We start from the raw sequence: 12,747 nt of genomic DNA, 5'->3' as shown, positions 1-12,747 counted from the left end.
TCTCTCTCTCTCTCTCTCTCTCTCTATATATATATATATATATATATATATATATATATGTATATATACACATACATATATTTCAGACAAGAGATAGGATTTCATTTATACCATCAGTTCTCTTGACAAAGGCTGGCTTCTTATAATTTAGTCCATTTCCTGGATATTGCCTGGAAACAGTTACATCCAACAAAGTACAGAGTTTAGACAGACCCACAGATGCCACTCAGAATGTCCATTGTATATTCACATGTCCTTACTGAACAACTATCTATAAATCAACTGTGGGTTTTGGGACCTTCTCCTAGTGTATAATTTTTAGAGCAGGTTGTAGTCATTATGTAGCAGTGATGCGGCCTTAGCTAGAAAATCTTGCTACTTACACTTACAGGTAATTAGTGGCTGTATTTTCTTCATAAACACTTTTTTCTTTTTTGTAACATAAAAATCTATCCTTTACAAGACAAGGGGAGGCCAAATTACAGGTCAAAATAGATTATATTAAGAGAACTTGTCTCCAAGTAAAGCAAAATGCAACACATCACACCACCAACCAACCAATGGAAAACTTTCACTATCATCCTAGACTACAAGGGAGTTTGAGTCTAACTTTTGATGCATGACATCTAGTCTTGTAAATGTATAAATAAATAAACTCACTGAAATACTAGTCAGCACCAATGATACTCTAGTATTGGTCTCATTGTCTTTTTGTGTTCTCACAGATTACTGTGTAGCTTAAAAATTAATACTGAAATGCTTTATCCTACAATAGTCTGTCATGTTCCATTGGTTTGACTTACCAAAAATGCTAAATATATCTTAAAAGTGCTTTATACAGAAAAGTGTTGTTATTTTGAGTTGTGTTTGACAATCAAAGAAATCTATGATGAATCAAGAATGAATTAAACACAAACTAGCAGCAGGAAAATCCAGCCTTTGTAGACTGAATATCAAACAACTTTGATAAAGCTTATTTATTGTTACACAAAAGTTGTTTGGGGGTAAAACAATTTATTTATACAAAAACCCCTGACCTAATGTATATGGTTACTAAAGAAAAAGATCATAGCTCTGCAATTTTACCCCTATTGGGCAGTGTTTGCAGTACTCAATAATGTAAGACTTTGTTTCCTGGAGGAAAACATCATACTTCTGCAACTTTGTTCTTATTGTGTACTATTTGCAGTACACAATAATGCAGAATTTTCCATGTGTTTCAGGACTATATTGTGAATAAAGTCATGCAGAGGGTGTAAAGTACCTTCAGAAATACAACTCGGGGCTGGTGAGATGGCTCAGCAGGTAAGAGCACCCAACTGCTCTTCTGAAGGTCTGGAGTTCAAATCCCAGCAACCACATGGTGGCTCACAACCATCCATAATGAAATCTGATGCCGTCTTCTGGAGTGTCTGAGGACAGCTACAGTGTACTTACATATAATAAATTTTTAAAAAAAGAAAGAAATACAACTCTATATATCATAGAAAATAATCACTCTTTTCCCCAGTGATTTCCTCAAGGTCAAAATACTTCTAGAATACAATTATTTGTTCTGATATTTACCTTAGTACAGTGAAAAACAACTTATTTCATTCTAATGTTTACCCTAGATATAATTATTGTACTAAAATTCCACTAGAAAATAGAAATATATTTATACTATGTATGAATATGTAAACAGATAGAACTATATAGTGGTCTGGATTAAGAACAGTCCTCACACACTACCACTGAAATATCTACATGTTACTGATGAACTGGCATTCCGTATTCTTGAATATCTATTTCAAGAATTGGACTCCCTTGAATGAAACAGATATCAATAAGCTGAATTTTAAGGTAGGTTTAGGAAAGTGTGGACTCTCAAGTTGAAGTGTAAGGTAGGGGTCATAAGGAGTATGTAACACAGAAGCTGAATTCTAAAGCAGTGTTGGTGTAGTGGGGAGCTCACCTTTGATATCAGCAGTTTGGAAGGAAAGGCAGGATGCATGGGTGGTTTACTTATGAGCACCTAGATACATTTGAAGTTTTAAGTGATCTTGTTTACAAGCTTGTAAGGGAAGTTTCATGCTCAGGACATGGTCACCATGTGAGTCCCGGATACCAGCTTGTAGGAGTTGGCTTTCTAGTTCCACCATGTGGATACTGAGCAGCAAGCAAAGTCAGAATTCCCAGCTATCAGGAAGTTGGGTAAGAAGACTAAGTCTGTGGACACCAAGACCATCATCCTTTATCTACCTTTTCATATATTTTTAGTTTCCTGACTTTACTGAGCTCTCAGGACCCCTTGTTCTTAATTCTACTAGTTAGTCACCTTTACAAGTTCAAACTAAGTTCAGTCCCAGTGGATTCTTTTCTCCATGTCAATATAATTCTAAGATCTGTTTAATCATTTGATCTGGAGCTTGGCTTTACTTTTGATGCTGTCCAAATCCCAATCAACTTTCTACTGTTATAGTGTTCCAAATACAAATCTAATCCTTGGATCTTCCAGATTTCAACCTTGAAATAGCTTCTCATGACTCTGAGATAACAAGACAGTGGGTACCAGCACCTTGACACCACCCTCACAGTTCAAGTTTTACTTATGGTTACTTTTGGTTAAAAATACCAGAGTACGAGAGTCATTGAATGAATTCTTTTCTTTACAGTTCAGCATTGTTTTCTTTTTCTTTCTGACTTAACAAATTTATTTGTTTTATAGCATTTACAGCCAGTTTCCCTCTCCTAAATACTTAGCACTTCTAAGACCACATACTATTTGGTCACATGTGCAGTTGGTCAATTCTAGGGCCATGTACATGTACAATCCAACACAAGCTAACACAAATGTGATTTCTATTTTGGGACATGGGATAGGTTGAAAAGTATAGAGCTGCCCAAAACCTTTTGGGTAACTCTCTAGGTCTCCGATGAGGTTACAGAGGCCATACCTGAGGCCCACAGCCTAAAATCATATCTGCACCTGTCTGATCGGCCACATAGCCCAGTGGTAGGCTTTATTTTTCCTGACTTCTGGATCTGGGAAATGGAAATAGATGGATAGTTCCTTTTATCTTCCTGGCCCCTATGAATACCTACTAGAAAAACCCAGTTTCCACACACCTCCAACTTCTAAATTCTCTCTTGCTAAAATGCTGACCATGCAAACCTGTGTTGAGCCTTTTAGTTCTGACCTTGGGATCTGGCCAACAGCATCAAAGCCAAACCCCAGTGCCACCTCACCAGGCTCTGAAAGTGTCAGGCTCCAATCCATTCTTGGTGCTGACTCACTTCTGAACACTGAGTGTAGAAATAGCCACTTGCTCTTGACCTCGAGGCTGCAGGCACAGCTGAGTAGCAGTGCTGGTCCTGCATTTTTGAACAGCATCCATGTAATCTCATTCCTCTGGAAGTATTGACAGGCAGATTCCTCTGAGTTCCGAGCCAACATGCTTTAATGGTGAGTTTCAGACAAGAGAGAATACATAGTTCTGTAGTCTTAATACCTGTCTTAGGGTTTCTATTCCTGCACAAACATCATGACCAAGAAGCAAGTTGGGGAGGAAAGGGTTTATTCGGCTTACACTTCCATACTGCTGTCTATCACCAAGGAAGTCAGGACTGGAACTCAAGCAGGTCAGGGAGCAGGAGCTGATGCAAAAGCCATGGAGGGATGTTCTTTACTGGCTTGCCTCCCCTGGCTTGCTCAGCCTGTTCTCTTATAGAACCAAGACTACCAGCCCAGAGATGGTCCCACCCACAAGGGCCTCTCCCCACTTGATCACTAATTGAGAAAATGCCTCACAGCTGGATCTCATGGGGGCATTTCCTCAACTAAAGCTCCTTTCTCTGTGCTAACTCAGCTGTGTCAAGTTGACACACAAAACCAGCCGGTACAATACCAAAACCAAATGATGAACAAAAACAGGTGCACTGCATTGGCTAAGCTCGTCCAAGAAGATAGCTCAGTGAGCTCAGGTATTTGTCAGTATCTCATGCATATGACTGAATTCTATCCCCAAAGTTAGGAGAGAATCCACAAAGTTGTCTTTTGACTCCCACATTCTCCATGATACATACATGCTCCCTAGCTCCCAAAAATGATAACAAATTTTTGGAAAACTGAAAAAGGCTGGCCTAGAAGTCCTTCTGTAGTTTAGGCAGGCCTTGTAATGATGGTTGTCCCTTCACCAAGCATCCAAAGTGACCTTGTGTTTCTTTTCTTAAGAGCTTAAATTTTATTTATGTTTATAGGTATTTTTCTACATATATGTGTATGCACCTTGTGTATGCAGTGCCCTGAAGAAGATAGATTGGGAATCCCCTGTGACTGCAAATACAGATGTTTTTAACTACCATATAACTGCAAGAATTGATATTTGATCCACTGCAAGAAAAGCCAGTGCTCTGAACCTGAAGAGCCATCTTTCTAGCCCTTCACTAAAAGACTTAATCCTCTACTTTTATTCCAAGGGCATCTTCATGGCACACTTGGGCCAAAATATTCCATTAAAGGGTGGTGTGAAAATATACTTCCACCAGGACTGGAGATACTGTTCCATAAAATAAATGCACTGGTTGTTCTTCCAGAGGAATGGGGTACATCTCCCAGCACTCCATGGTGGCCATCAGTTGTCAGTAGTTCCAGTCCCAGGGGATCTGCACGCCTCTTAGGACTTCCTAGGACACTTTACAGATTTGGAGGACAGATAGACATGCAGCCAAAGCTTATATATACATACAAGAAAGAGTTAACCCAACTCGTTTTCTCCTTCACTACTTTCTGTCCCAATATGTCAAAAGGACTGGTCTAGGCACACAGCAGGTTTGTGGAAAGAAGGGTATCATTCCATCAGCCAGGTGAGAATGGTTCCCAAGTAACTTAGCTGTATAGTCCTCAGAAACAGGTGGCCTGTCCTAGGTTTTGCTAGTACAAAAAATGGAGGCTATAAGACAGCACAGTATGCCAATGATGCTTGGTGATGAATCTCACCACCAAGAGTGGGATCTGTCAGATGGAAGGCATATGGGCAAGTGCCCTGGGGACTGTGCCATCCATACATATACAAATACCTCATAGTAGTAGGTTGGCCATGTTTGGTTGTAATATACATGGCAGCTGTGTGGCGATCCCAAAAGCATACACAAATGTCATAGAGACAGAACAGCAGTATGGTGGGCTCATACATGACATTCAGTACCTTAGACTCTAGAAGAGTCACTACCCAGATTTGTGGTGAACAGCAGCCCTATCTTGAGGTTCCAGAACCTCAGAGATAAAAAGAACCAACAATAAACAGTTCATATCACAAAGGAGCTCAGTAATAAGCTGATGGCCATAAAACAGACTCAATCTTCAGTCTGGATGCTATGTAAGCATTTGCCTAAGCAAGCCCAAAGCAAAAGCCATACCCTAGAGACAGACCTTGGTGCATCCTGCTAACCATCTACACACCATAGAGGCAGACCTTGGTGTGATTGGACAGACCCTGTATTCATGATTTTTCCTTGTTTTATTATGCATTTCTTTCTGTCTTTGTTTTTCCCTGGTTACCTTTTCTTTGGTACAAAAAGCCATGGAGATAAGTATTTCCATGAAATACTCTTCAGTTGTTCCTATGCTGCCCTAAGAAAGCTGTGTTGAGATAACTTGACATTGTAGAAAGTTGACAGTGAATGCTTTGTTTCTTATTTTCATCCTGGCAGTGTGGTAAAGGAGTTCTATTTTGGTTACTGGTTGTACTTACACATAGCTCACTCTTTTGCTGAATTTTCCTTTTTCCTTTCTCTTTCCTTTTTCTTTTTTCTTTCCTTTCTTTTCTTTTCATTTTCTTTTCTTGTTTTTTTCATTGTTGTTATTGTTTTCTGTTTAAAATTCTGAATTTGTGCCACTAAGATGAAAACACATGTGTTAGAGTCAGAGGACAAGTTGAGGAGTGGCTTCTCTCCTGGGTGTAGACCTCAGGGCTCAGACTTGGGTGCATGTGCCTTCATTCACTCAGCCTACCAGATTCCTGTTACAGTGTTATATTTCAGTATATTGGTTGTAGTACCTCTATTTTCATTTTATGATAGAGAATACTAGGTACTCATTGTTGAACTACCCCCACTCTTGAAAACATCTGTCCACTGAGATTTAAACAAAAATATATTTTGAGAACGGGTCTGGGTAAGTTCCCCAAATATTTTGTCAACATAGCGTGTAGTCATACTAGGCCTTAAACTTGTGATGCTTCTGTTTTGCCCTTCCATGTCCTAGAATTCCAGGAGTACACTACCACTCTCAATTCTAAATTCATATGAGAAACTAGCAATATGAGTCTATCTTCTTTCAGTAAATAATTTAGTAAACAATTCAAATTCAAAATGAAATTTTAAAAAAATCAAATTTGGTATCATTATTATTTTCTTATTCTCCATCATGTAGCTTTTATCTCCAGTCTCTACTTGTCTTTCTTTCTAAGCCCTATCTCCATGCATTGATTCTTTTGTTTCAATTTTCAAATGTGTTTTTGTTTAGGCTGGAGGTGAGCCTTTTGAGAGCTAAGCCTATTCAAGTCTTTCTCAGATTCCCTGATGAAAGTACCAAGGTGTCATTACCTTTGTGTTCTGCCCAAGGATAGAGTTGGTTGAGCAAGCATCTTGAAGGAGTAAAGGAAATCAAGATCTTCAACCTGAGAGTCTGTAGTCACCAGTCTCATGGTTATGGTGTTCTCACTCTGAGGTATCCTGTGTTCTTTTAGCCAAAATTGCAAAATTATCTTTTTTCTGGCTTTCTAATTTTCATGTACAAATAGTGTAGCACAGCTGTACATCTTAATAAACGTGTTTAACATGAGCCATCAGGTTATGCAAGACATACCAAGACATACTGATGCTCATCTTTGTATCTATGTGTTCTCCCAGGTCATCACCCTGGTCACCTTCCTTTTTATGAGTCCTAATGGTGGTGTTTGGTATGACAGACCAAGATGCTTTAAACTTAGGGGGAGGGGACACTCAAGACATGTGTAGCCCTGGCTCTCCTGGAAAGCATTCTGTTGACCATGATGCCTTCACTTGAGGCAGGAGGATGACTCCACTTCGCACTGTTAAATGATCTGTGTATGCTAAAGACCATATGGCCACATGAAGAATTGCCCACTGATTGCAGGAATATTACAGAGATGACTTTGCAGTCCAGGTCTGGGACAATTCTATCCTTATATTGGAGGCTAGGGCTGGGGAACCACTGTACTGTGTCCCTTCACAGCACCCTACCTATAAAGTATATGTCACTCAGGCCTCAGTAGCCCATCAGGGCTTCATATCTGACTGTCAGTCAAAATTGGAGTGCTCACCTCTGGTATGCCATGCTGTAGGCTTTGCTCTGTTCATCAGGAAGGCTTTGGAAGTCCAATATGGTGCTCTAAGACCTGCTTTTGGTAGTTGTGATGCGAGCTGGATAAGCTCAGAATTTTCACCATGGTAAGGGGGATAGGAGCAAGAACTGGTGGAGAGACTAGGTGTCTACTGTGGTTTGGTATGTTTACCTGATGTTGCTGCACCTCCCACATGGAAACAGGATCCCTGAATGAATTATTTCCCCTGGCTGCTCTTGTGCATAGCCTGGGGAACAGAGCCCTTGTATGAATTCATCATACAATGAGCAGACCTCAGCTGGATTTACAGTACAGGATAGTAGATTTAATGAGTCACAATGTCCTAGTTTCTCTACTGTCTTCTGGAAGTTCTGCACTTAGCACTTGACATTCAGGTGTAGAATCCATATGCAGTTAATTCTGTGCAGGTGTAAAGTCTGTGTTATTAAGGTATCTGTGTATAGATGCCACAGTGTTCCAGTCATTTGTGTTAGTAAGACAGACTCACTGGGTTTCCTGGCCTCATTTTTTTCACAATTACTCTATTTTAATTGTGTTTTCTTATTTGTTTCTATGTTTGCTCTTATATTTTCTTGATCTCTTTATTCTTCCCCAGACAGTACAGTTTTGATTGCAGTTATCTTCAGAGATTTGAAGTTAGAGGATGTCACTATGCTTAGTATTTATCAAATCTTGTGTGTTGATCATGTTTTTATTTATGATTACCTTTTCTCATCACTTTTATTTCATTGGTAGCATAGCTCACAACACTTCTTATTGGACATTTGTTGGATCTGCAGCTCAAATTCTGTATTGCCATAATATAATATTGACATAATAATATAATATAATATTGACATAATATAATATTGACATAATAGCCAAGATGACAGTAAACCACCTGGTTGCTTTCTACTCAAGGTTAGCCCAGCTTCCTACAAAGGAGAAAGACTGTCAGATAGCACAGGTTCTGAATGCTAATTACACATTCATGACCTTAAGTGACCTAAGGTGGGCAGTTTTGACTTTTGATGACATGGTCACTGTTGTCCTTTACCCTTTAACAGCAGATTTGCTATCTTTCCAGTGACTTCTGCTGTCTCCTAACCCTCAACCATTTTGCTTGATGGCTGGGAACCAGAGTAACTGAAGAGGAATATATAATGATTCAGTGGATTACTCAGCAATGATAGACATATATACTTCATAATTTTTTTTTCAGCCAACTGGGATTCAAAGTCTCAAATTCTTCAAACCACATAGGCCTACTTAAAGGCAGTTCAGAAAGTTCTGCAGACAAATGGTTTGTTTGTTTGTTTGTTTGTTTTGCTCTCAACCACAAATCACCTGGAGACAAATTTTTAAAATTGAGAGTAAATAAGTGCAAGAATACAATACCTCTGGTGTTTCCACTTTTTATATTTTAATAATTGTTTTTAATGTTCTCTGTGATCTTTCATTATATCCTGGCCTTGAGGATTATAAGGAATTATAAAGATTAATATTCCATTCTCTAAAGAACTTCTTTACAACATCATCTATTTATATACAAAGAGGCACTCCCATAGCAGCAAAAGTTTGTATAAGGGAAGAGCTCACCACAGAAGGATTCTCTTGGGGTGGAGGTACAGTCCAAAGAGATTTTGGAATATGTATAAATGCAGGTATGGCATCGAAGGCACAAGAACAAAGTGAGTGATATCCATTTGCCATAATTAGTATTTTTAACTCTGGGAATAACCTTAACTATACAACCATGACAGTCAAGGAGAGCACAAATGCAGACCTTGCTGCACAATTTTCATGTTTATCTAAGCAGGATGTGGTACATGAAATCTGTTAGCATTAGTGTGTAGGTGTTGATGTTCCAGTTCTGGAGGAGTAAACGGAGGGAGGGCAGGTTAATGTATCATCTTGCTTATTTTCTTCTGCAGTAAAATCAGGGGAGTGTGCATGGGTATGAGGAAATAAACAAAGGACACGTGAGGGTTTCAATCAGATGTTGGAGTTCCTATGGAATGATAGCATAACAAGATGTGAGGATGAAACTGAAACAACTTTTATTGCTAGAAACAATCCAACTACATAAACAAAATCTAAAATGTTATTTAAAGGTTCATAAATTAATCATAATAGATGAATTAAAACAATAGTTCTACCTGTTGGGCTGAGGAAAAAGCATTGATTGATGACTCGCTGGACCCTGAATCTTTCCTTATCATCCATTAGATGAGCCATCAATAAAATAAGTATCTACCCATGGAATGGGAAAAGGTTAGAAAATTTTGGAATCATAAATTCAGTTTCTATGAGAAAATCCCATTGCTGGACAGCTGGATAATGATTTCCTATCCTTCTAAGGTAATCTACAAATGAATCCATAGAGTTGTGTAGCACTCTTAAACATTGATTGTTAGGGATCATAAATAAACAAAGGAAGAAAATCAAGGAAGGCACTTAGCATTTCATGGCCCTTATGGTATAAATAGACCTATTCCAAAGGTTTCTTCTCTTGTGCTATAATCCCTGTAGGAGACAACTTAGTGGGGGGGGGGGAAGAGTAGGTTTAAAGGCAGCAAAGAGTCCAAATGCTACACCAATGACTCTTTTAGTCTGGATTCAAATAGCTATCATTGCCCCATGAGATAATAGCTGAGGACTGTGCTATGACATCTGACTTTCTAGAGTTTTGAATAGTATGGTTACTGCATAATTGGGTACTCCTAAAGTAGGATGTGTCCAATCACTATCCCCTAAGAACTTCTGAAAGTTAAGTATTTTCAAATTGCCTTATCTAATGGACATTATTTTTTGTAGTTTAACAGTTGTTCTAGTAATCAGTAGTCTCAAATATTGCAGTGTCTAATCATTGTATCTTTTCTGATGAAATGAGCCCATTTTTAAGTAGCATATCATGATTCATGTTACATATGGAATGTAGCTCTTCTTCTTTGGAGGGGACCAACAGTATGTCATCCATATAGGCCTGAAGAGAGACTTTTCATCTAGTTCATGCTCCTGTTCAATATTACTTCAGATTCTGTCCCATACTTCTTCATCTAAAGTTCCATCTTCTGGAAACCAGGGCTTATAATCATAAACAACTTGTGGGAAATTGAATGATAGTGATTTTAATATTTAATATGTGATTTGAATGTTCATTTCTTTAAAAAGGAAGATGTACAAGCTCAACAAAGTCAAAGTTTTCCCTAGTTTCTGCCCCATTATTCTCACTCACCTCTTTGAGAGTCCCCATTCTCCTCTTTTGTAGCCAACTTCCGATCCATGTTCAGACATACTTATCACCACTCTAGAGGGAATCTGGGAAAACGGAGCCAATAAATGAGGAAGACCAAAGTCCCATGCAATAGTCAGCTTTATTCAGGGCTCAACATACTTTATATTCTCAGGGTTAAGGTCATATGAGTAAAGTTTTCATGACTTTGAGATGTATGCAATCACAAGGACAACCCAGATATGGAAAATAAGTATTGCAGGATATTTGATCACAATGTAAACCCCAAGAGTATGAACTGTTTCTCATTGTGGTATGGCTCAGCCTTTGGTCCTAGAGCTTTCTGTTTACTAGAAACAAGTAACTTATGGTATGGCCTAGCATAAGCATACACCTTTAATCCAAGAGACAGAGCAACTAACCAGCTGACAGGGAGTGAACATAAGTAAACAGAAAGAAGGGCCTTTAAGACAGCATGGAGAAGGAAAAAGGGCCCTTTTTTCTTCTTGGATGTTTATGGAGTAAGAAGGTAAGCTGGGTGCTTTCTCTACCTCTCTGAGCTGGCAGGATTTCATCAGTGGCTGGCTCCTGAGTCCTCGTATGGTAAAACTATACAACTGGGATTTTTGTTTTAAAAACAACTATCAAGTTTTATCACACAGGCATATAAAGGATAGTTTAAACATTTAATTGAATAACAATGTCAAGCAATAATGATTAATTTGGAGAAAACTCACTCTTATCCACTACACCCAAGAGAAAGAAAAAAATCACATTCCAAAAGCAATTCTGTTTTGTTTTTTTTTAAGAAACTGAGGTCACAAGACTTTTCTTGTATTCTTGAAGTGTCCACACAAGCACAACCATGTTCCAGCAGTACACTTAAATTTCTATTCAAATTTAAAAAAAAACAAAAACTAAAACTAAACAAAAGAAAACCATAAAGCTCCTTGTACAATAAGTAGTCACATATTTATACAATTTACAATATATAATCATATATGTGTGTGTATATACATATGTATATGTACAAATGTATATGTATATATAATGAGTCCATAATTTTAAAAGTACTGTTATTTTTATAATTGAAAAATATATAATATATAAAACTATTAAAAAGTGTATATATGCCTTTACACCATTTACATACCTGGTGACCAAGGAAGCCAGAAGTAGATCAGACCATTTGGACCTGGAACTTCAGGTAGTTCTGAGGCATCTGATGTGGGTGCTAGGAAAGACAAGGTGGACACCCAATAGGAGGAGTACTATTGAGTCAAATTTCCAAAACCCAAATGTGTCATAATGGAAAAGATGATGTCCCATTACTCTTTCTACCTTGTATGTGAAGAAAGTCTCTGCTACATGGTCATGAAAGTATTGAAAGGATTTCTATTCCTCTGCGAATGAACTTAGCATATTGCTTATTTTCATTAGTAACTCTGTTCTCTTTATGTGAGTGAAGACATGGAATTGAATGGTATAATTGAATAAAGATGAGTACAGAGTGTTATTAGGAAACATTCCATAATGTGATAGGTGCTACATTTACATACTTTTTTCTTTTTGGTTCTTTTTAGAAAGGATCACTCTACATGGCTATTAGTGTCCTGGAACTTACCGTGTGGAACAAGATAGCCTCAAACCCAGAAAGATCCACTTGTATGTCTCCAAAATACACCACTAGATCCAGATGAGATAGATTCATAAAATGAGCTATCTTTGAATTAAATCAGAAACAAATAGCATAAGACTGAAACAGAAACCATCATTATTTTGTTGAATAATAACACTCCACAGAATGCTACAGTGTATTCATTTCAGTTGGTAAAATGTTCCCTGTATTCTCAATATTTTGGTTATTTTCTTTGCTTTGTTCATTATCAGTATTTAAGCACCTGTACCATGATATGCACATGCAAGGCAGAGAACAAATTACAGGTGTCTATTCTTTGTTTCCTCTGTGAGAACAAGAAATCAAACTGAGTTAGTGACATTGGGGAGCAAGTGCCTTAAACACCTGAGTAGCTGTAGTGGCCCTTATTTCAATTTAAAAAATATTTATCTGGCTGGGTGTGGTGGCGCACGCCTTTAATCCCAGCACTCAGGAGGCAGAGGCAGGCGGATTTCTGAGTTCGAGGCCAGCCTGGTCTACAAAGTGAG

At 38.2% G+C, this 12,747-nt stretch overlaps 1 protein-coding gene and 1 non-coding gene across 2 annotated transcripts in view; both read right to left on the bottom strand.

Annotated features, from left to right (window-relative positions):
• Positions 1–3,238: 3,238 nt before the first annotated feature.
• On the bottom strand, positions 3,239–3,382 carry LOC115064709. Its single transcript, XR_003844541.1, has one exon. It is a non-coding gene; the product is annotated as a small nucleolar RNA SNORA43 (small nucleolar RNA).
• An 8,379-nt stretch (positions 3,383–11,761) lies between these two features.
• LOC110326161 (zinc finger protein 431-like) overlaps positions 11,762–12,747 on the bottom strand; it is a 16,882-nt gene continuing 15,896 nt past the window's right edge. The window contains exons 5-6 of the mRNA XM_029542022.1: positions 12,206–12,304; positions 11,762–11,815 (exon numbers count right to left, since the gene is read on the bottom strand). Of these exons, the coding sequence (XP_029397882.1) occupies positions 11,762–11,815; positions 12,206–12,304 (153 nt within the window). The remainder of the gene's footprint in view (positions 11,816–12,205; positions 12,305–12,747) is intronic.

This window comes from Mus pahari, chromosome 9 (assembly GCF_900095145.1).
Source record: "Mus pahari chromosome 9, PAHARI_EIJ_v1.1, whole genome shotgun sequence".
Classification (NCBI taxonomy): domain Eukaryota; kingdom Metazoa; phylum Chordata; class Mammalia; order Rodentia; family Muridae; genus Mus; species Mus pahari.
The sequence above is the reverse complement of the archived record's forward strand: the minus strand, read 5'-3'. Positions and strand labels throughout refer to the sequence as shown.